The sequence below is a fragment of the Dermochelys coriacea genome, chromosome 2 (genome assembly GCF_009764565.3).
Source record: "Dermochelys coriacea isolate rDerCor1 chromosome 2, rDerCor1.pri.v4, whole genome shotgun sequence".
NCBI lineage: Eukaryota > Metazoa > Chordata > Testudines > Dermochelyidae > Dermochelys > Dermochelys coriacea.
In genome coordinates, this window is record NC_050069.1 from 61624262 (window position 1) to 61647988 (window position 23727).

The window sequence follows — 23727 nt, forward strand, 5'->3', positions numbered from 1 at the left end:
CTTCAGGAAAAATTATTTGGGTAAGATCAAATATAAGAAAAGTCACTGTTAATGGCATTCCCATGGAAAAACATGGATTTATATTCCTAGTCTTTAGAATGGGGCTGCAGGTTCTCAACCTTGATATAGCATCAATACCACAGTACTTCAGTTAATGTTTACTAGCACTAAATGAAGCACTTGTGATACAGTACTATAAGTTCAGAATCAGTATTTGTTGTTTTTAATATTTGTGAAATAAAGTTATTCATCCAAAATATACTGGGCCAAATTCACACCTGATGTAAATGGATGCAATTCCATTCAAGTCAATGGACAGGACCTCAGCAGAGACCCTGTGACAGGACACAGTTGCTCAACAAGAAGGGAATTAACTCTTCATTTAGTCTTTTCATGGGGTAAAAAAATGTGGCAGGACCGAGGACTGCAAGCACAATCAGAGTACACCTACATTGCACACTCCTTTCAGTGGCATGTAGAGTACAAACACTACATGCCCCACTGGCACAGTTGCAAACAGATGTAGACTGAGAGGAACTGCTTAGGCTAGTAGAGTAAAGACATGCCTGAACCCTGAGGGTATGTACCCTTCTCACCCAAGCAGTGCCTCTCCCAGCTACATGGCTGCTTTTAGCAATGTAGTGTTCCACTGTTTTCCTGCTGCTGTGAAACACTCCAGGAGCATGGAAAAACTCTGGCAGCAGGGAAGCTAAGGGAAAAGGTTTTGGCAGCTCCCCGCTGCTGGAGCCTTTCCCTGCTGCCAGAGCCCATTCACTGACACATGTATCTCCACACTGCAGTGTGGACATGGTCTGCTTTTCACTGAAGCATATAACTACCGCAGGCAGTGGTGTGCATTCTAGACGTAGCTTCAGACTCTCATGAATACAGAAATCTCTATAAAAACTGATATTTTGGTGGTAAGAAGAGGGGAATGCCTAAGAGATGGCAGAATTTCCCATCCAACTGGTACCAAGCTGGGTTGAAACCAAGCTGGGATTTTTGGTGTTCTGCTTACATGAAAACCCATTTTGTGTGTGCACATGATTTCTTCTCTCTCTTGTTGTAACCTTTGAACAGATTTTATTGACAGATGTTTTTAATTCCTGAGCCATTCCACCAGTTTAGAAACCCACTTATACAAGTTCTGAATTAAGCCCAATATATTTAACAATCTAGAATATTAAGTGAAATGGTAATTGTATTAAAAATCTTCTTTCTTGAAGCAGATGTTCTGTTTTTCCATACATCTCTATTTTTATCATAAACACAAGCTTAGTTTTATGACACTTGGATGGGAATTTAAGTCATGCTTTCATCCTTGGGTTCTAAAAATATTTTTTCCTCCCAGAAAAAGCCAAGCAATGTGTTAAACATTTCCTCTGGTAAGAAACCTCCAACACATTTGCCTCTTTCTTAGGATCTATAGAAAGCCAGATGTTTATTTAATTAAACCCACTCTCATACATTGCATTCAAGGATTTGTTTGTGTAGAACTATCTAAAATAGTTACCTCCTACAATAGCTCTGACATTTATACTGTTTCAAGGAGTAGATATACTCTATGTATGAAAAGGATGCCTCTAAGAAAATGAGCAACTTTGCTAGATTGGGCATCACGTAGTAGTCATATCATAATCAAATCTAGTCTGTTACATTGGCATAAATGTAGCATAACTCCATTAAAGACAATGGAGTTGTCATAACCATACAGCTAAGGGTAGCCTAGAATTCCTCCTTACCTGTAAGGGGCTAAGAAGCTCAAATAACCTGGGTGGCACCTGACCAAAAGGGCCAATGGGGAAAGAAGATACTTTCATATCTGGGGTGGGGGAGGCTTTGTTTGTGCTCGTTGTTGTTGTGTTCTCTTGGGAAGCAGAGAAGCACCAGGTCAGAAAACTCCTTCTCCTATAAGCCATCCTAAAGTGAGTCTCAATATTGCAAAAAGAGTAAGTAAATAAGGCAGGGCGTGTTAGATGACCTTTTGTTTTCAACTTGTGAATTTCCCTGTGCTAAGAGGGAGGTTTATCCCTGTTTTTTGTAACTTTAAAGTTTTGCCTAGAGGGGAATCCTGTGTGGTTTGAGTCCGATTACCTGTAAAGTTACCTTCCATTCTGATTTTACAGAGGTGCTTCTTTTACTTTTTTTTTTCTTTATAATAAAGTTCTGTTTTTTAAGAATCTGGTTTAGCTATTTGGTTGGTATATTATTCTCAAGCCTTCCCAGGAACAGAGTGTAGGGCTTGGGGGGATAGGAATTCCAAGTGGTCCTTTCCCTGATTCTTTGTCTAAATCACTTGGTGGTGGCAGCGTACCGTCCAAGGACAAAGGATTTGTGCCTTGGGGAAATTTTTAAGCTAAACTGGTAGAAATAAGCTTAGGGGGCTTTCATGCGGATCCCCACAAGTGTGCCCTAGAGTTCAGAGTGGGGAGGGAACCCTAACAGGAGTTATTTCAGATCTGCAACTATGTAACAGCACAGGACTTGGTCCACTGGCTTTTCTTTAATGATAAATTTTAAAGGACAACAACTATTTAAAAAGCAAGCAGGACTCAGATGAATCTTGTATTTAATTAATTACGGTGTGTCCAGCTGTCACTGTGTGTGCAATTGTCACCAAAAATAAAATCTTTCACATGGAAATCTACTTTAAAAAAAAGTCAAAAAAAAAAAAATCTTTGTTCAGAAACTTTTTAAATTTTGTCTGATGATTTGAAATTAAAGGGATTCCTAAAGTTTCCTCAAGATTATTTTTTTCTTAGCCCAAGGACTGCTAGAAGGAATAGGACCAAATCTGCTAGACTTACTCTCACAAAATGATTGATTAGTTTGATATTTATTCATTCTATCCATTTATCTTTTCTCCATCAGGCTGGGCACTAGCTTCACTGACTAACCAAGTCATTGTACAGACATTCACCCTGTCCTTCTTCCACTACCTGTCCTTACTGTCTCATGACTCATCAAAATCTATATGTTGTGTAATTGCCAAAAATTAGCTCCATGTCATGTAATTCACAGCTGTGCCTACAGAGAGCCCCATTGATTTCAGTGGAGCACCACATAAGTATAACAATCTACCCATATGCAATGAATTGTAATATTAGGGCATACATTTGTAAGATCTTCAAAGCAGGGATATTGTCTTATCCAATTTGGACAGTGCCTAACATACAGGGCAATTAAAATGAGCAATAAAATTACTATGACTAATAAAAATTTAGCCATCCCATTAAATTAAGTGGAGTGCTTTCATTATTAAGGTAAACAGGATTTGTCCCTAATTTATTCTCTAGCACTGAAAAGATGAAAGATTTACCTTTTAAAACAATACGATAGTCCTAACAACAATGGCCTCATACCTCATACTTGTTATACCTGGGAAACAAGACAAAATAGACTACTAACACAATACGGAACGCATTTCTAAATTTAATATGGAAAAGCCCCTAAATGATTAGGGAAAATAAACAGCTGTTTTATAGTGCAAAGCATAAACCTAAACATGTAAAGAAAGTATAAAAATTCAGTTTTACATGAATTGGTCCCCACTATCATCTGGGATATTTGTGTAATTGTAACCATGGTATGCATATTATTGTATACATCTTTAGGGATTCAGTACAGACTTTTTGAATTTTTTGCATTTCTCTTTTGGGGGGGAGCGGGTAATTCTTTACCTTATCAACTTTACTTTCTCATTTTTTAAAATACTACAAACAATATGTCCTTGCATGAGCCCTACACCCTATCTCTAATCAGTTTTGTCCTTCCCTGGATTCTTTCTGCTAATGATTTGTTATTTTTGAGACAAGGGACTAAAATGAATGCAGTAAGATCAGGTTGAAGACACATGACCAATTCATATAATACTTTGTGCTTACAGAAATTCTCTCTTTCTATGTACTGTGACTATTTGCAGAATGTGATAAGTGGTTCCTGGGACTGAGAAGTTTGAAAGTCACTACTCTCTAAAATCCAGGACTGAAGGTGTAATGGAAGACATGTAGAAATATAGATCCTACCTCTCCAATTTTGGAAACAAGAGAAAAAAAAACCCACCTTATTTGGAATGCTGCCACAGGAACAATCTTTAAATGATATATTCAAATCTCCCTGCACAAACGTGGATGCTTCTGTCTAAACAAAAATAACTATGATCTTTTTTAGAAAGAGTCAAATCTTCTGCTACACTTAATTAATATTAGGTACACCCACTGCCTCAAGGGCATGGAGTCTTTGTCTGGACTGTCAGGAGGAAAATGGTTTTGCCCCTTAATGTAATTCTCCCTTCTCTTCCCCTGCCCTGCTCATAACAGCCTGCTTCCTCCTGGATTTTGGGGGAGAGGCAGCATAATCTGAGCAGTTTGGCTGGCTGGAGGTGCTCTGCAGAAGCCAACTAGCTCCTGCGTGCCTGAGAGGAGGGCATACAGGCCCTTTCCCTGCAACAAGGCACCATTGCATGCCTGGATTAACAGCTCCCATTCTCTGAACACTGGGATTAGAGTAAGACTATGTGTTTTTGATCTGATGTGGGCATTGTGCTAGTCACCTTTATGGGACTGGGAAGGAATTTTTCCCTTATTGTCAGACTGGCCAGGATAGGGTGGGGTTTTTCACCTTCCTCTCAGCAGCTCAGAGACTCAACTGTAAATATAAAGGCTGCTGTATTCACGCTGCTGAACATGTATTTGTTGGCAATCTTCAGATAATCCCTTATCTGTTAACTTCTCTAAAGTTTATGTTCTATACATTTCCCCCCAAGTTGACTAGGTAGGACTTTCAAGTACAAAAAAGAGCAAAGCCTGAGAACAACAGTTAGTAATCCATAGAGCTAAGGCAGACTGATTTTTATAATATAAAAATTATATTTATAAAATTTATAATATTAAATTATTATTTGATTAAAATGGTTAATATCCAAAATCCAGAGCTAGATAATTTGTCTTTTCTGAAAGATGGTTAGTGCACTGAGAGTGTCTGCATCATTGATGATCCTTAGACAATAATATTGATATTGCTCAGAGTAGAAATGCATCTGATGAAGTGAGCTGTAGCTCACGAAAGCTTATGCTCAAATAAATTTGTTAGTCTCTAAGGTGCCACAAGTACTCTTTTTCTTTTTGTGAATACAGACTAACATGGCTGCTACTCTGAAACAAGAAAAAATTGTGATTTTACTAGTGAAATGAGAAGTTCCTTGTGAGTCAGGGTCATAAAGGTAATGTACTGCATATGCTGATAATTGCCCATTTGCAAAGTTGCATCACTGCATCCATGTCTTACACAATGAGAAATATGGTGACACTACCTCCCATCCTTCAACGTGAGACTGCCATTCTTCCAAAACCTCTAATTTTTCCATTTGTCTCTTAGCCTCATTTATATTGGAACAGACCGCTTTCATGGCTTGCAGAGCTTCCACTAATGCTGTGTAGTCGCTGTGTTTCTTTGGCGTCCGCTTCAATAACTCCTGTTTATACATAAAGAGTACATATAGCATAAAGAGTACATCAGTCTTTGATCCTCAAATGTACATTACCAGGAGGCTCATATTGACTGGGATGCTAAAACTAAACAATAGATATCAAACTCCTCTTTTATTAGGTGGAACCCTATCACATCCTCCAACATCGTGTCCTGCTAAGGCAATAAAGCTCTAAGAGACAAACTAGCAACAGTAAGAATACGTGATATTTCAAAAAACAAAGTTTTCATTTCAGCTCTCTTCCCCTCCCCCTAGAAAGGCTGGTCTTGATGTTGACCTTTAACCTCTTTTTATACTCTTTTATAGGACAGTCAGCTTTTAATGACAAAAATCATACATATTTCTTAAAGTGCTTATTATTGTCACAATTAGTATCTACGGTTACTGTGAACTGAAAAAGGGTCAACTATTTTTTTCTAATTTTTCGCAGTTTGTTTACTTGGTGTATTTTAACAACACTTTGTGTATCAGTCTCAGTGTCTCTCTTGTAGAATCTGTTAGTTTCTTTTGTTCTTTGTGTGCATTTCTCACATAGCAGGAAAGAATATAAAAAATTTCAAAATAGGACAATGTGATTGTAAAACCGCAGAAATATGCTGGGTGACTCTGGGCTCAGTATCGTAATACTATTTACCTCACTTTAAAAAAAAAAAAAAAAAAGACTAAATGTTAAGGTGCGTCCCTTCAGTCTTCCATGTCAGTGCAGTGAGAGAGATGTGCCACTTGCAGAGCTGACAATGTTTTAGAAACTAAAATTTTATTATAAAAAATACTTAAAGTCAAAATGCAATTAACAAATGCAGCTTCCTCTTCAAAAAATGCAAGTTTTTTCCTCCTTTTTAACAAAAAACATACAATATCCAACACAAATTCATAATGCATTCATTACACACACACACACACACACACCCACCCACCCACCCATCTAGGTGTCATTTTATTGTTATCTGAAAGTACTTTGTCTGCCTTTTACAGTACCTATTTAAAAGCATTTTGAATGGCTTCCTCTCAACAATGAAGAAGGTGGCTATCACCCTACAAAGAAGGTGCTGAAACTAGAGAGATGCCAGTCCTTTTCAGCCAACAAAGCCTGTTAATCTTTTTTGCACTGAAGTCCCTGGAAGACTTGTCATTGGCTTTAATGAGTGCAAGCATGAATCCAATATCTATCTGGGGGATCATTCATCTTGGGGAGAGGTTCTTGTTACTGTCATGCTTAAATATGCATAGCAACAAGTTTTATGTGCAGAATATAAAGGCCTAGGTAACAAACATATAAGTACCTTCAAAAGGAGGGGGTACTTGCATATTCTCTGTATTGGTGTTACTAGATATCCTTCCAATGGAACATCTGTGTTCTTACGTCCTCCAAGCAACATACAGTTCTAGGGTGAAAACAAATTTGATTACAAAATCCTGAGGAAATTTTGATGAGTGAGTTCTACAAGAGTTCAAGAGAGAAACGCATTACATTAAACTAAAAAGAAAAGGAGTACTTGTGGCACCTTAGAGACTAACAAATTTATTAGAGCATAAGCTGTAGCTCACGAAAGCTTATGCTCTAATAAATTTGTTAGTCTCTAAGGTGCCACAAGTACTCCTTTTCTTTTTGCGAATACAGACTAACACGGCTGCTACTCTGAAACCTGTCATTACATTAAACTGTTTCCTATAGTTTCCTGTGAGAAATCACTGTTCTAAAATATAGGCAATTGCCATGAAAAAAAGCTCTTCCAAAAGCATTGACACAAACAAACACTTGCCTAGAATTGTAAATTAACACATACAAAGTTCATATTAAGGTAAACCTGCAAAACTATCGTGAACAGATATATAATCTACTCGTCTACTCTTTACTATAATAATTGAAGACACTAAACCATACATCTAACATTTTACTTTGACACACACAAAAAACAATTACCCGACTGCAGTTGAGTGTTATTTTCAAAGCCAGCATGCATTAAAGAAACAAAGTAATACTAAAGCTCATTTAACCATTTTTTTTTTTTGCTGAACCAGACTAACACGGTTACCACTCTGAAACCTATGAAAAGAAACACTCTTCTGATATATATTGTGATGGGGCAAGACCAGATGGCTATGGAACAGTAGTCTTAATGGGGTCTGGGAAGTGGGTGGGCGAAGCCCGTCCACCGCTAAAGGATCCCCCCCAGCCTAAAAGGGGGATCCACAGGACCTAGATACCCAAAAAATTCCGGGGGACAAGTAATGAAATAACAGGGACAGGAGTGTGGTCAAAGGGTCAAACGAAGGGAACCGGATGGGGACACCGAGCAGAGAACCCCAGACAGCGCCCACTGCTCCTCAAAGGCGTCAAGGGAGTCAGAGGACGCCGCCCAGAGGAACTCTGCCCGGATACGTGAACGGACCAAGGATCGGAAATAGGCCCCACAGTCACAGGAGATTCCATCGGCCAAACTCCTCACTCTGGTTTTATAGATGGCCATTTTAGCTAGGGCCAGGAGGAGGTTGACCAGGAGATCCCGTGACTTTGTGGGGCCACGGATAGGGAGTGCATAAATGAGAAGGTGAGGGGAGAAGTGCAACCAAAACGCAATAAAATATTGGTGAGGAGCCGGAATAGGGGCTGCAGCCTGGCATACTCCAAGTATATATGTGCCAGGGTTTCCCTCACGCCGCAAAAGGGGCAGGTGTCTGGGATTGAGGTGAACCGCACCAAGTACACGCCCTTGCTCACGGCTACGTGAAGGAGCCGCCAACTGACATCCCCGGCGGGCCTTGGAACTAAGGTGGAATATAAGCTGGCCCACCAGGGCTCCTCACCCTCCAAAGGTGGCAGGAGGTCCCGCCATTTTGTATCGGGGCAGGACACAAGGGTGAAGGCGTGAAGGGTGTGGAGCACGAGCGTGTAGATAGGTTTCCTTGGCACGGTTTGAAAGCAGACCGGCTGCATCTCATGCAGCCGGCTTCCGGTGAAGGGGTCGGTTGGAGCCACGGGGCAGGGGTCCAATTAAAAGGTCCGGCAGAACCCTCATGCAGGACCCGGTCAAGATAAACCCAAGCAGCGGGCGGCAAAGCGGCCTTCACCTCCTGAAGTATGCGCCGGGGAGTACAAGGTCTGGAAAGCCCTATGCGCTGAGCGAGCGTCAGGGGATCCAGCCAGTCTCCCCGGTCATAGTCCAGGAGGTCTCCAACTCTTGATAAATGATCTGGAGGATGGTGTGGATTGCACTCTCAGCAAATTTGCGGATGATACTAAACTGGGAGGAGTGGTAGATACGCTGGAGGGGAGGGATAGGATACAGAAGGACCTAGACAAATTGGAGGATTGGGCCAAAAGAAATCTAATGAGGTTCAATAAGGATAAATGCAGGGTCCTGCACTTAGGATGGAAGAATCCAATGCACCGCTACAGACTAGGGACCGAATGGCTCGGCAGCAGTTCTGCGGAAAAGGACCTAGGGGTGACAGTGGACGAGAAGCTGGATATGAGTCAGCAGTGTGCCCTTGTTGCCAAGAAGGCCAATGGCATTTTGGGATGTATAAGTAGGGGCATAGCGAGCAGATCGAGGGACGTGATCGTTCCCCTCTATTCGACACTGGTGAGGCCTCATCTGGAGTACTGTGTCCAGTTTTGGGCCCCACACTACAGGAAGGATGTGGATAAATTGGAAAGAGTACAGCGAAGGGCAACAAAAATGATTAGGGGTCTAGAGCACATGACTTATGAGGAGAGGCTGAGGGAGCTGGGATTGTTTAGTCTGCAGAAGAGAAGAATGAGGGGGGATTTGATAGCTGCTTTCAACTACCTGAAAGGGGGTTTCAAAGAGGATGGCTCTAGACTGTTCTCAATGGTAGCAGATGACAGAACGAGGAGTAATGGTCTCAAGTTGCAATGGGGGAGGTTTAGATTGGATATTAGGAAAAACTTTTTCACTAAGAGGGTGGTGAAACACTGGAATGCGTTACCTAGGGAGGTGGTAGAATCTCCTTCCTTAGAGGTTTTTAAGGTCAGGCTTGACAAAGCCCTGGCTGGGATGATTTAACTGGGACTTGGTCCTGCTTTGAGCAGGGGGTTGGACTAGATGACCTTCTGGGGTCCCTTCCAACCCTGATATTCTATGATTCTATGATTCTATGATTCTTGTGACCTCTGCCAGGACCAACCTCTGGCACACCAAGCAGGACTCCACCACCTGCACACGAAGCTGGGGGTTGTGTAGCAGGGGCTCCGCGAGGAGATCTGCCCCCTCGGTGGCCACCACGGACCTGGTTGTTGAAAAAAGTTTCCAGGTCTGGAGGAGGTCCTGGTAGAAGACCGGGAGCCCGGAGAGGTCTCGCGGAAGACCTCTTGGATGGAGATAAAGGAGCTGCCGGTCATATCAGAGCCCTCGGAAGCGGCACAGGAAGGCGTGCGCCAGTATGCTCTACGCCGGACTACCTGCACCATAAAGGAGCCTCTGCAGGGCCTGGAGGTGGAAGACATGGACCTGAGTAAGCAGACATTTCAGGCCCTACCCTCCCTCCTTCAGAGGTAGATGGAGAACCCCTGCAGGGACCCAGTGCAGTCCTGACCAAAAGAACTCCAGAATCGATGTCCAGAGGTTGGACAGGAAACCGGGGCCAGGACCAGGGTGTTGAGCCGGTACCAGAGCATGGACAGGACTAGTTGATTAAGCACCAGCGCTCTCCCTCGAAGGGAGAGGCACTTGAGTAGTCCTGTTCATTTCCGGAGCCGCTCTATCACCCCGCCCTCTAAATTCTGCCAGTTCTCTGGCAGAGAGGGATGCATGGCAGAAAGGTAAACGCCAATATAGAGCAGCGGACCCTTGCTCCACCAGATGGCCTGAAGCGTGGGTGGGTGAGAGCTTGCCTGCCACCAGTCCCCTACCACCAAGCCAGAGCTCTTGACCCAGTTGAACCGTGCGGAGGAGGCTGCCGAATAGATGGCCTGGCAAGCCTCCACCCGTGCCAAGTCGCCCGGGTCCTGGACCACGAAGAACACATCATCAGCGTACGACGACAGGACCAGCTGCAGCTCCGGCTCCCGCAGCACCAACCCTATCAACCTCCTTCGGAGGAGACAGAGGAAGGGCTCAATCGCCAGAGCGTACAGCTGGCCTGAGAGGGGGCACCCCTGCTGTACTCCTCGCCCGAAGCTGACTGGTTCGGTCAGGGTCTAGTTGAGCCTGACCAAACACTCTGCGGAGGCGTACAGCACCCGGAGAAAATTCACAAACCTGGGTCCGAATCCAAACGCCTGCAGAGTGCTCAGGAGATACCCGTGATCCACCCTGTCGAACGCCTTCTCCTGATCTAAGGACAGGAGGGCGAACAACAGACCATCCCTACACCCGAGTTCCAAAAGGTCCCGGACCAGATATAGGTTGTCGAAGATGCTGTGGCCCGGGATGGTGTAGGTCTGGTCTGGGTGGACCACGTCCGCCAGCACGGACCCTAGCCGCCTCGAAATTGCTTTTGCCACGACTTTGTAGTCCGTGCTGAGGAGCGAGACGGGACGCCAATTTCGTAAATCGCGGAGGTCCCCCTTCTTCGGCAATAAGGCGAGCACGGCTCGCCTGCACGAAAGAGGGAGGACCCCACTCTGCAAAGACTCGGCCCAGACGCTGACTAGGTCTGGGCCGAGGACGTCCCAGAACAGGTGGTAGAACTCCATGATCAGCCCGTCCATGCCCGGAGATTTATTGGTGGGCATGCAACGGAGGGCTTCCGAGAACTCGGCCAGAGTGAGAGGCAGCTCTAGCCGGTCTCGGTCACCTGCGCTGACCGTCGGGAGCTCCTCCCAGAGCACTCTGCAAGCGTTAGGATTGGTCGGATCCAGGGAGAAAAGGCTTGCGCAGAAGGCTCTCACCCTCCCGCACATCTCCACCAGATCCGTGAGGGGGGTGCCATCTTCTGCCAGAAGGCAGATGACATGTTTCTTGGCCCCCCTCTTTTTCTCCAGGGCATAGAAGAAGCGGGAGCCACGATCCATCTCCCGAAGGAGACGGATGCGGGATCGAACAAAGGCACCCCGGGCCCAATGGTCCTTGAGGGTCCAGAACTCCTCCTGTTTCTCCCGGCACACTGTGCAGAGGCGTGGATCCTCGGGGCTGGTGGCCAGATGCCTCTCCAGCTCTAAGACCTCCTGTTCCAACTGCTCTATTGCCGTATCCCTCCCTCGGCTGGCGCCCCAGGTGTAGTCATGGCAGAAGAGCTGGGCGCGCACCTTCCCTAGGTCCCACCACAGCCGCACTGAGGGAAAGGCATGCCGCTGCCCTCGTCAGGCCAGCCAGAACTCCCGGAAGGATGCCACGAAGCCTGCATCCTCCAGCAAGCTGTTGTTAAAATGCCAATAGGCCGGCCCTGGCCTCTCTGCACAGAGGGAGGCTGTCACGGTGGTTAAATGATGGTCAGAAAATGGGACCAGCCGGATGCTGGAGGATTGGGCTCGTGAAAGATTAAAGCGTGATAAATAAATGCGGTCCAACCGGGAGTGGAGCGACTGATGGGCCTCCACCCGGACAAAGGTGAACGTGGAAGTGTCATTCGGGTGGTGGTCGCGCCAGACGTCCACCAGGGAGTGGTGTTCGACTATCTCCTGGAGGACGGCGGCGGCGGCCGGGCTCTGCTCAGTCCCCGAGCGGCCCCGCTCCTCGAGGGTGATGTTAAAGTCCCCTCCCAGGACCAGGCACTCATGAGGATCCAAGGTGTCGAGAAAGGCGGACGCCTGCTGATAGAATTGCAGCCGCTCCGGACTCCTTGCAGGGGCATAGATGTTGACGAGGTAGACTACGAGCCCCTCCATGCGGACCCGGAGGTGCAGCAGGCAGCCCGGCACAGCCTCGGCGACCCCCAGCACCTCGGACCGTAGGTTGGGGGAGAACAGGGTCACCACTCCAGCCGTACGAACTGTGAGATGGCTAAAGTAGACCCTGTCCCCACATTCCAGCCGCCAGCTGTCTTCGGCGGTCGGATCCGTATGGGTCTCCTGCAGGAAAACCACAGACTACCCCCCCTCCCGAAGGAAGGAGAGCACCTCGGACCTGCGAAGACCCATCCTACAGCCACGGGTGTTCAATGTTGCGATGGTAAGAGGTGCCATGAGGAGGGCTGGGGGGGGGGGATCCTCGCCGCAAGGGACGCTCGCGGCTCCCGACGGGCCGTGCAGCAATCCGTGACCTATCCCGTAGGTGAGTAAGGAATCATAGAAGAGGCGGACCCGCTGGTAGGCCACCAGGTGCCCTGCTTCCTGGTCCTTTTACCCTCCCCCATGAGGACCCTTGCGGCCCGGAGGATTTGATTAAAGTCCCCCCATCACTGGAGAGCAAGCTGTACTTCGTTGCGGGAGCCACGAACGTCTTCTAGAAACTCCCGCACCTTCTCTCGCAGAGCATGGGGGCCTGGGGTTACGGTCTCCTGGTTACTCCCCTACGGGGCCCTTGCTACAGCCCCATGGCCCACCGAGATGGGCAGACAGGGTGCGGACCCCCGAGGGGCCTCCTGATGGGTTGACCCTAACGCTGGGGCAATAGGGGGTGGCAGAGGGAGGATAGCAGCCCCTGGTGGGTCAGGATGGGTAAACACAAAGGCCGCTCCCTGGAGGTCATCGATTGGAAAAGGGAAGAAGACAGCCCCAGGGGCGGCAATAATATCTTGGGAGGTGGACAGGATAGGGATAGGTGCAGGGGCAAGGTTAGAGGTGAGATTCTGGGCAGGGAGAGGGCTCTCAGTGATGCCGGGCGCAGGCTCTATGGTGGATTTGGCAGCCACGGCAACAGGAGGTGGACTCTCTCCTGTAGGGCCCTCTCCCGGGAAGGAGGTCGAATGCTTCTCACCAATGAGGGGTGCCCCTGGTGGCTTAGGTCCCGGCCGCGTGGCACTAGCCGTCACCTCAACAGGCTCAGCAGCCCTCAGTGGGGTGCCATCTGCAGCCGGGTTGATGGAGGAGTCCAGGGGCTCCTCGGAGGTGGGAGCAGAAGCAATGGTTAGGGGGAGGGAGCCTGGGGAAAGGGGGCCTGGAGTGAACTCACCTAGATCGAGGCCCGCTGGCATAGGGTCGTCCTCCCCCTGGGTGACCGGGGTCAGACCCAGGGCCTTGATCTCCTCATATATAGATGGGAAGTCATTTTCCACCACCCCGGGATTCTCCCCGTCGGCACCTTACGCAACGGTTGCCTCGGGGCACACTGAGGTTTCAGATGGCACTTCAGGTTGGAAGTTGGAGAGGGACTCCCGTGGAGCGGAGATACTGCCTTCCAGTGCTGCCATGTCTTCCCCAGCCGGCTCTGGTGGATGGAACACACCCGTGGGTAGAGCGGAAGGCTCGGCATCGGTGCCCCCCTTCCTGATCTTCCGGGGGGCCTCTGCATCAGATGGAAGGAGCGGAGCTCGAGCCTTCCGCTTGCCCCGCTTCCCCTGGACTAGGGCCCAGCCTTCCATGGCATCATCCGGGGGCTGGCTAGCAGGAGTTTTGTCAGGGGGCAGAGGCAATGGCTCAGGGTCTCGAGGGGATAACGGTGGGGCAGCACAAGGGAGAGAAGATTCCCCTTGGGGCGGGCCCTCTCCCATGCCCGGCGGTGTCCCTGCCGCACCCTCCTCCGCAGGCCCCGCCGTCTCATCCCCCACCATCATGAGCAAGGAGGAAAGGGGGGATACCAAAAGGAGGAGGGGAGAGGGGAAGCAGGTCGACCACTCCTCCCCCCTAGGCTGCAGGCAGAGGAGGAGGGCGCCAAAAGGGGTGGGCTGGACGGGGGGCAATCAGGGGTTAGGGGGCAGTCGCCGACACAAGGTGGAATTCCGGCTCCTCTTGGTGCACTAGAGGAGGGGGGGATACAACAACATTCAGGGTGCAATGAAAAGGGTTGAAACTAAAATGGAGTTGCACAAGCACATGGGAGGGGGCATGGACACACGGACCAAGGGGCTAAGCAGGCTGGAGGTAGGGCAGGGAAACCAAGGGGCTAGCCTCAGAGGCTGGGGCAAGGCAAACAAACAGAGGCTGCAGGAGGAAATGGGCGGGGCAGGCAAACAAACAAAGTAGTAAGCAGGGGCTGGGGCATAAGGGTGGCAAAAGCTGCAAAGCGCAAATGGGAAAGGTTGCAAGGGCAAAGCTGTAGGGTGAGCAGTCCGGGGAGGGGGGCACGTGCACCCACGTGCGCTTGCACAAGACTTTTTAGGCTGGCTGCTGCTTCTGGCCCAAAGGGTGGAAATACGGCGTGGCAAGCCAAGCAAGCAGCTGAGTCCAGAGGCAGGAGCTGAGGCAGATGGTATACAGCCAGTGGGGGTGGTGGAGGGGGCAGCGGTGATGGTAGTAGTGGTGGGGGTTGGGGGGGACACACAGATAGATCGGGGGGCAGCTCCATGGCACACCCCTCGTGTCCCTACAAACACAGTCAAGACCCCCACCACAAGAGCACAGTTTGAAAATTACTCGGTCTTAGGGCCCCCTCCATGGCAGCCTGCAAGTCTCTAGGTGCTCCCCTACTGGTAGATGGTCCTCTTCTTCTCCTCCTCGGGCTTCAGCAGCTCCAGGCAGCAGACTCCGCAGCAGCAGCTCCAGGAACTCCAGGTGGTGGTCCAGGCAGGCAGAAAGGACCCCTCTCAGGTGGTGATGGTGGTGTCGTCCACAACAGCAGTGGCTGGGGTCCCTCACTCCTCCTCTCTGGGGAGTGGGCTAGCAGCCCCCCCCCGAGGGCTGCAGTTGGAGCAGTAGCAGCACCCAAGAGTGGGGGGTCAAGCAACCAGGTAGCAGAGAACGGGGGGCAAGGGTGTCTGGCCCAGCCAGGGGAGCAGCTGGAGCAGCAGGGAGAGCTTAGCGCCCAGCAGCAGGAGTAGCAGCTTCCCACCTCCCTCCAAGCTAGAGGGCTATGAAAGAGTAGCGGGAGATAGATATATTATGTCCAGGCTAAACAAATCCCTGGTACCAGGATAAGTGAAATGGCAGCTGCTCCACGTCAATTAAGACACCTGGGGCCAATTAAGAACTTTCCAGAAGGCAGGGAGAAGGCTAGGTTAATTGGGACACCTGAAGCCAATCAGGGGCTGGCTGAAACTAGTTAAAAGCCTCCCAGCCAGTCAAGTGCGAGTGCATGCCAGGAGCTGTGGGAAGAAGTTGCGCTGTTAGAGAGGCTGAGTAGTACACACCATATCAGGCACAAGGAGGGAGGCCCTGAAGTAAGGGTGAAGTGGAGCTTGAGGAAGTGAGGGCTGCTGTGGAGGAAGTAGCCCAGGGAATTGTACATGTCATGTTTCTAAAAGGTCAGCTACCATAGCTGATATTATTAGGGTCCCTGGGCTGGAACCTGGAGTAGAGGGTAGGCCTGGGCTTCCCCCCCACACACACACACCTTTGCCCCCTGTTTAATCACTGAGACTGGGAGACAACAGAGACTGTGCAAGGAAGGATAACTTCTCCTCACCTCCCTTGCTGGCTTATGATGACAGTGGCTCAGTAGACTGTGACCCTTGTCTCTAGAGAAAGAAGGGTTATGTGGAGGGTCACAGTGAGCCTCTGAGGCTAGCGAAATCTGCCAGGAAATGCGGGACCCACGGAGGCAAGGACAGAGTTTTGTCACAATATATATATATAAACTAAAAGATAATTATTGGATTGCTGATATTATGCAAACTAAATAATTTTTTCCAGCCATGAGTTACAGAAAATGTAGGTAACAACCAGGAGCACAGTATTGGAAGCAGAGAAAAATATGGAACGTTTGGCAGAAGCATTCACAAACACAGTTCAGTAAGAGGTAGAGTTAGGATTAAAGACATTCAGAGAACCAAAATATGCAAGTGGCTTTAGGGCAAAATATTTAAATTGCTGGAATTATAATAAAAAAAAAGTGGACCAAATACTAACAGTAACGAGTGTACATATGCAGTAGTAGGAATAAGTGATATGATATACTTTAAAGCTATATGAAATCAAGCTCTATGTATTGAGATCATCATACCAATACAATCATAGGTAACGTAATATAGACTGATAACTGTCCTATTACTGCTCCCACTTTTAAAAGGCAGGTAAGTAGGGTCCCATCAAACACAGAAAGAATATTGGAAAGGTCTCCCTACAATTCAAAGAGGAAACCAAACAACAAAGTCAGAGTGCAGCCTACATGATCAGACTGATTTTTTTAAATTAAAAAAAAAAAGTGTGCATCCTCATCTTTAGTTACTCTGTGGGGCCAGGTAGGGAGCCTGGTTAGCCTTCTAATTATTTGTAGATGCTCAAATAACAGTAACAACAAAGACTTTTGTTCTCCATCTATCTGCATCTGTCCAGGAGGCTGCAACTGCATCTTTTGGATGTTTATCTGCTACCATGATGTATTCATAATATCATAGAATATTAGGGTTGGAAGAGACCTCAGGCGGTCATCTAGTCCAACCCCCTGCTCAAAGCAGGGCCAACCCCCAACTATATCGTCCCAGCCAGGGCTTTGTCAAGCCTGACCTTAAAAGCATCTAGAGTATGGTGATTCTACCACCTCTCTAGGTAACCCATTCAGGTGCTTTACCAGCCTCCTAGTGGGACAATTTTTCCTAATATCCAACCTAGACCTCCCCCACTGCAACTTGAGACCATTGCTCCTTGTTCTGTCAACTGCCACCACAGAAAACAGCCTAGCTCCATCCTCTTTGGTACCCCCCTTCAGGTAGTTGAAGGCTGCTATCAAATCCCTCCCACTCTTCTCTTCTGCAGACTAAATAAAGCCCAGTTCCCTATTCCTTCACTGCAGCTAGGCTGGCCTGCTGCAATGCACTCTACACAAAGGTAAAACTGAAATCCATTTGGAAGCTGAATCAAGTGCAGAATGTGATAACCCATTTGCCAGGTGAAGTCTCTCTCTCTGAGTATGTTACACTGGTGCACCATGATCTACTTTAATTCCAGTCAGAGGTATTGGTTTTGACTAGAATTATGTGAATAAATTATTTCAGTCCAGTAGCTGAACCAAAAGAAAAAAAAAGAACAAATAATAATTTCGTCTCCCCAGTCTGATATAGCCCAAATCACATGGCCTTCAGAGCATGGCATAAAGCACATCTTTTTTGACAGACCCTTCAGAAATTCTAAGGCATATTAAGTAGAGGGGGTTCTTGACTACTGAGGGACAGTGATTATTATTACATTTTTTTTGCAAAGGTGCTGCAATCTTCTCAAATTGCACAATGTTCAGACATAGCATTTGGATTCAGTACCATTTTAGGAACAGTTTCATTTGGATCCAAATCCAGATCAGTTTATGGGGATCAGAGATCCAAGATTTTAGTTTGGACTTATCTCTAAAATAGCCTCATCCTGTCTCACAAAAGAAGCTCTTCATGATTTACTCTTAGGCACATTTTGCTCCTCACCACCATATACAGTGTCGACAATTAGTGTTGCTCTCCGTGCAGGATCCAGTTGTGCATGTGGTGTGGGGGAGAACTAAAGTGGCTTTATGCCATGTTAGCAGCCCCTCAATTTGGGAGCAGGTTGGGGAATGACATTTCAGCCCTTGATTTAAATTGGGGCAGCAGGATGTCCAGTGAGAGGGGGTTCCAGCTGCCAAAAATCACTGGAGTGTAAAGACATGCTCAGTGACGAGGGAAGTGGCATAGAACTCTAAGTCGCTCAGTGATTTCTCCCTCTGACAGGGAAATTCCCACTTAGCCCATTAAGTTCATGTTAAGGGACTGTAGAAACAAGAGAATCAGGGCCAATAGATTCAAATGACAGAGCAAACTGCACGTTGCTTTACCCAATCAAAAGCATTATGGCTGTACTCTATCAAGTAGTGTGGGGCAACAGTTTTGAAAAGATGTGCCACGTTAAAAAATTAAAATCACAACAGTTTAGAGTAGTGATAAAATAAGTGTAACATCTGATGTAGTGTTCATAGTTTCTTTAACTTAAACTGTTTGCAGTTGAAATGTTTGTCATATTTCCCAAATCTGACCTCAGACCTCATATTCCTTTGCCAGAAATTTACAGTTCTAATATAGCATTATCTACATCCAAAAAAATTACCCTGTTAGGGTGTCATATGGTGTGAGTTGGGGAAATCCAGGAAACAGTTCATACTAAATTCCCTTTTTAATTAATAATGTCAACCGCTGAGAAACTCCATGTTTTCAAGTTTCAGAGTGGTAGGCATGTTAGTCTGTATCAGCAAAAAAAATGAGGAGTACTTGTGGCACCTTAGAAAGCTAATGCCCAAATAAATTTGTTAGTCTCTAAGGTGCCACAAGTACTCCTCATTTTTTTTTCCCACGTTTCCAAGGAAACTGATCATGTTATGGCAGATTCATGAGGACTCTCATACTTAACATTTTAAAACATCTGCTTAATTGTGTTGTAAAAAAAAATACAGACTTTTATTGTGTAGCTGTTTCCTTTACCTCAGTTTAAGACAATTCAGTATGTTGTTGCTAAAATATAATCCATAGCAAAAATTTTTCCTTTGGCACAGCAGCTCCCAGAGTATGGATTTTTCTTTACAAAACCTGGCTCTAACCACAGGTCAGTCTTTAAATTTCCTTCCAGGTCAGTTCTCTGATTTCCTTCCATACCTCTCCCCACACCATTTATCCCATTTTCTCTCCAGTCCTTCAGCCATATGTGACTGGCATCATTATGCATTGCCTTCATAACAGGAAGTACAGTAACTACAATGTTAAGTGAGGAGTTATGTTCCTGAAAAATGCGATTTTAAGTGAAACGATGTTAAGTGAATCCAATTTCCCCTAATAATTAATGTAAATAGGGGTGTTAGGTTCCAGGGATTTTTTTTTCGCCAGACAAAAGACATATTATATATACATACACATACACACACACAAATATATGCACAGAATAAGTTTAAAACAAACAATTTAATACTGTACACAGCAATGATGACTGAAGTGTGGTTGAGGTGCAGGAGTCAAAGGTGGACTATTTCCCAGGGAATGCCTTGCTGCTAAATGATGAATTAGCACTCAGCTGAGCCCCCAAGGGTTAAAACACTGTTGTTAATGTAGCCTCACACTCTACAAGGCAGCATGAATGGAGGGAGGAGACACAATAGACGCATGACAGTGGCTGCAAACATTCCCTGTGGAAACTGAATGTGATGATGAATCCATGCTATCCCACTGGAGCGCACCACTCCCTCCACTTTCCAAAGTGCCTGGGGGGGTCCATGTGTATGTGAGACAGACACAGACACACACTGTGTGTGTGTGTGTGTGTGGGTGTGTGTAAAAAAAAAAGAGAGAGAGAGAGGGGCACATTGCCTCTTTAAGTATGCTGACCCCACTCTAAGACTTTTTAAGTAGATCGGCAAGTTCAGACAGCAGCTGCTGACAGTAAGCTCCCTCTGTTCTGAGCCCTGTTGTGTGTCCCGTCCCCCGCCCCACTCTGTGGAGCTGGGATACAGGAGCAGGGGGCAGGAACACCCTGACTTCAGCACCCCTCTATCTCCCCTACCCCATGCACAACAAGCAGGAGGTTCCCAGGAGCAGCTCCAAGGCAGAGGGAAGGAGCGGCACAGGACAGTATGAGGAGGGACACCTGAACTGTCCGGCAATTGATAGCCTTGCGCAACTTTAAACAAGTATGTTCTCTAATAGATCAGAGACATAACAAAACAATGTTAACCATGAGGCCATCAAGTGAGAAGTTACTGTATAGGGTACATTGTCCCAATGCTAGTCTGTAAACTGGCCATGAGGTGGCACTGAGTGTGTGATGTAGGCAGCCCATACCTCTGAAAACATCACACCTAAAATGCATCTGAACTGTAACCATCTAGAATGACCATCGTGGGATGTCTAAAATCAGTGCTCACATGACCTAATAAGGCACTGCTGTCAACTCACTGATTCAATGAAAAGATATTAAAGTAGAACATCAAGTCAAAATTTACTTACCAAAAGAAAAGTCCGTACTGTTCTTATTTTGTTAAGTTCAAGCAGAAGTTTCTGTGCCTTCTCATGGTTACTACAGTATTCATCATAGATACAAAATCTGTCCTTCTGTAGAGATAAAGAAATACTTTGTATATTCAGGTTTTTATTAAGGCCAAATGACTAATATAAGAACACTTTTAGAGGATAGAAATCTAATGTAATCCGCATTTTGGAAAGTCAACACCTTTCCTATTTTTATATCTAATTATTGTTTGAAATCCAGCACTTCTAGAACTTTTAAATTCTACTCTTAATTAGAATTGTAAAGACGAATAGTCCGTGAACATCACTGGAGAATCTGTGGAGAGATCCAGTGGCTGGATTATAATAAATCAAACAGGACAACAAAGTGCATGCATACCTACCCATTTGAAGACATTACCTATCTTGCACATGCAAGCATTTACAGATACAATCCAGTTTTGAAAAAATAAAAGGTGTGTTGAGAGCATTTTTGTGAGCCCTTCCATTCTACTGACCTTTAATCTTTTGTCCCACAATGTGCAAATGTAGACTTTAGCAAATGAAGGTTGAACCAAGCAGAGATACCAATTAGATCCAATTTTTTTTTTATTTAGGTCTGTGACTGTGTGTAAAGAGATAGGCTCAGTCTTGTATGATTTAGCACAGCTCTGTAACATTGATGCTCTTGCACTCAGACAGGAAAACAATGCTTCTAGAGTATAGTTGCTGCAGAAGATCCAGAAATATATCTGCTGTGATTTACTGAGGCACTGCTCTGCATTTTCTATTTCAAGGCAGATAAAATAATAATAATAATAATAACAGTGAGCAAATTAATATGTACCTGAGAATTTTATTAAAAATGCTTTTAAATGCATTGTTTCTTGCAAACTCTTCTCTTTTTTTAATTCTGCTTCCTGACTGAGTTTTAGGTACTTCACATCTCAACATGGCATTTCAGTGTTCAGGCTTCTTAGTTTTGCTGGTGAACATAAAAGGCCTACAGCCAAATTTTCAAAAGTGTTCATTAAGGCTTTTATTCAGCAAAGCACTAAAACATGTGCTTAAAGATAAGCATGTTCTTGTGTCCCATTAGCTTCAAGTTCCTTAAGAAAATTTCAGGTGGAAATCCTGGTATCTATCAGCTTGTGCACTTGCCTGGCTGGAAAAAATGGTTAGTTATGTCATCACTGGGTAAAATTTTACTATCTTAAATAAACACCCTCTGTATTTGAATGAAAAATAAAATCAATTCAGAACAAGTAGTCTGAAAATTCCTAACAGTTCAAAGCTACAGAGGATGCTGAAAGCTAATGTGCTGAAAACAACAAAGCTTGTTTATTCTACAGTAAAAAGAATGGGTGAGATTACATGGTAAGGTTCTCTGTCTTTTTTTGGGGGGGGGGGAGGGAAATGGGGGTCCAATGAATGTAAACTCCAAATGACCTTAAAGGAACCTAAATTACGCAATCAAGTCATTTTGTCCTCATGACTGAATACACACACACCGCCACGGCATTAATTAAAGACGACAATCAGGAATGAGAAGTTAACTATGAAGTTGTATTAAAGAATAGCATACAAAGTGAAGAAAGCAGATTCCCACTTCATGGTGTGCATTAGGTTCAGGATGCAAACACCGCTCCACTAGGATCAGGAAATCCTTGTGAACTGCAAGAATATCTTCAATATTTGAAAACAGCATCTGTAAAAGAACAGAACAAATAAATATAAAAAGAGAACACAGAAAAGAAAAATGTGTGCAATTAAAAACTAACCTTAACTGTTTCCTCTGTGATATTTTTATCCACTTTGGAGGCAGCAAACTGGATCATTCTCTGAAGGAATGCCTGCATGAAACAAGACAACAATACAAGTGAGGAAACTGTACGCTGCTTTAGTTAGTTCAGAGGGAATAAGATAGCTTGAGTAAAAGTATTATACATTTTTAATTAGTTTGTCTAATTCTCTTATGTTTGGGATATGGAAATAGTATTCCATGAGACCACTACACGAAACTTCACCCAGATACTCCTTTTAAATTAGTAGCTAGTAGCTTTATTAATTTAAACCTGTGTAAAGCTATGTCAAACAGATACAATGAAAAAACTGTTAAAATACATAGCATAATATTAACAAAGGCCAAAAAATTCTAAATTCTCCGAAGTTCAATTTTCTTTCATCACGCCGATTTCTAAAAACAGTTAGACACTAACATAGATAAATCTCTTCCGCAACTTGAGTCTCAATCCAGTTCCCTCTGGAATTTTTCCATTTATTACAAGAAAAGTTGAATTGAGCCCTTAATTTCTAAATCAAAGCTGGTTTTAAGCTACTATAAACAAGCATAAAATATACCATAAGAAGCCACTAAATTATGCACAAACCTCTGATGTATTAATAGCTGAACCAGCTGGAAGGAAAATTGATTTAAACAAGATGCTCGGTGCACAAGCTTGTGCACTGTGGTTTAGACTTCTTATATTTGGTCTGGGGGAAAAAAAACTGGAAACAACAACAAAAAACAACTGCAATAAGGCTCATTCCACAATTTATTTAATCATGTTTAAAGTAGCAAGTGTTTGTAATTAAATTTCTACAAATTAACTTCATTATCAAAAAGGTACATTTTGAAGATATTTACAAACAGAAAGACTTAAAGCACTGGGTGTTCACATGGACATGCATATCCTTTAGTTATTAAAAAATTGGCACCACATGTTCAGAATGTCATGTCCTTCATATCCGCTTATCTACAAGTCACTGTGCATTGTATACTGTATATGAACTCATCTAAATACTAGTGTAGTGCAAATTCCATAGAGGATGCAATAAATAACCCAGCTAGGAGAAAAGGATAGCATTCACAGTATCCCTTTTTACTCTGTTATGCCTTACACATTTTAATTCCTAAGTGGTTTTTCTCCCCCTTTCCACACCCCCCCCCAAAAAGAGCTATGTAATTAGGAACATTTTTATTATTGAATGAATAGACACCCTTAGATTTCCAAAATATAGACAACACTTAAGTTGGAATATTGCAGGTCCATTTAAATGCTTAATGCCAATTTTTATAGTCATATTAAAAAAAAAAAAACAAGCACCTTTTCTACCCATTTGTGATTTCTTTCTACCTCTTTATCAGTGTTAACTCTAAGAATTAGATTTGTAACTGAGCACAGAATTTGGCCCACTGACTTTAATCCCTTCTTACTACAATACATGAGTGACTTGCATATCCATTAAACACATTAAAATATATGCAGACTTCAGAATAATCTATACTTGTCAGATCATTAGCCAAAAGCAACTAAGAAATGTAGCACATAATAAATCAGAGCAGGTTA

The 23727-nt window shown here is 45.1% G+C and overlaps 1 protein-coding gene across 1 annotated transcript in view; it reads right to left on the reverse strand.

Annotated features, from left to right (window-relative positions):
• The window catches only part of PREX2 (phosphatidylinositol-3,4,5-trisphosphate dependent Rac exchange factor 2), a 305019-nt gene that overhangs the window by 209255 nt on the left and 72037 nt on the right, over positions 1-23727 (reverse strand). The window contains 5 exon segments of the mRNA XM_038389170.2: positions 5312-5473; positions 6772-6873; positions 20378-20482; positions 21963-22085; positions 22159-22230. Of these exon segments, the coding sequence (XP_038245098.1) occupies positions 5312-5473; positions 6772-6873; positions 20378-20482; positions 21963-22085; positions 22159-22230 (564 nt within the window).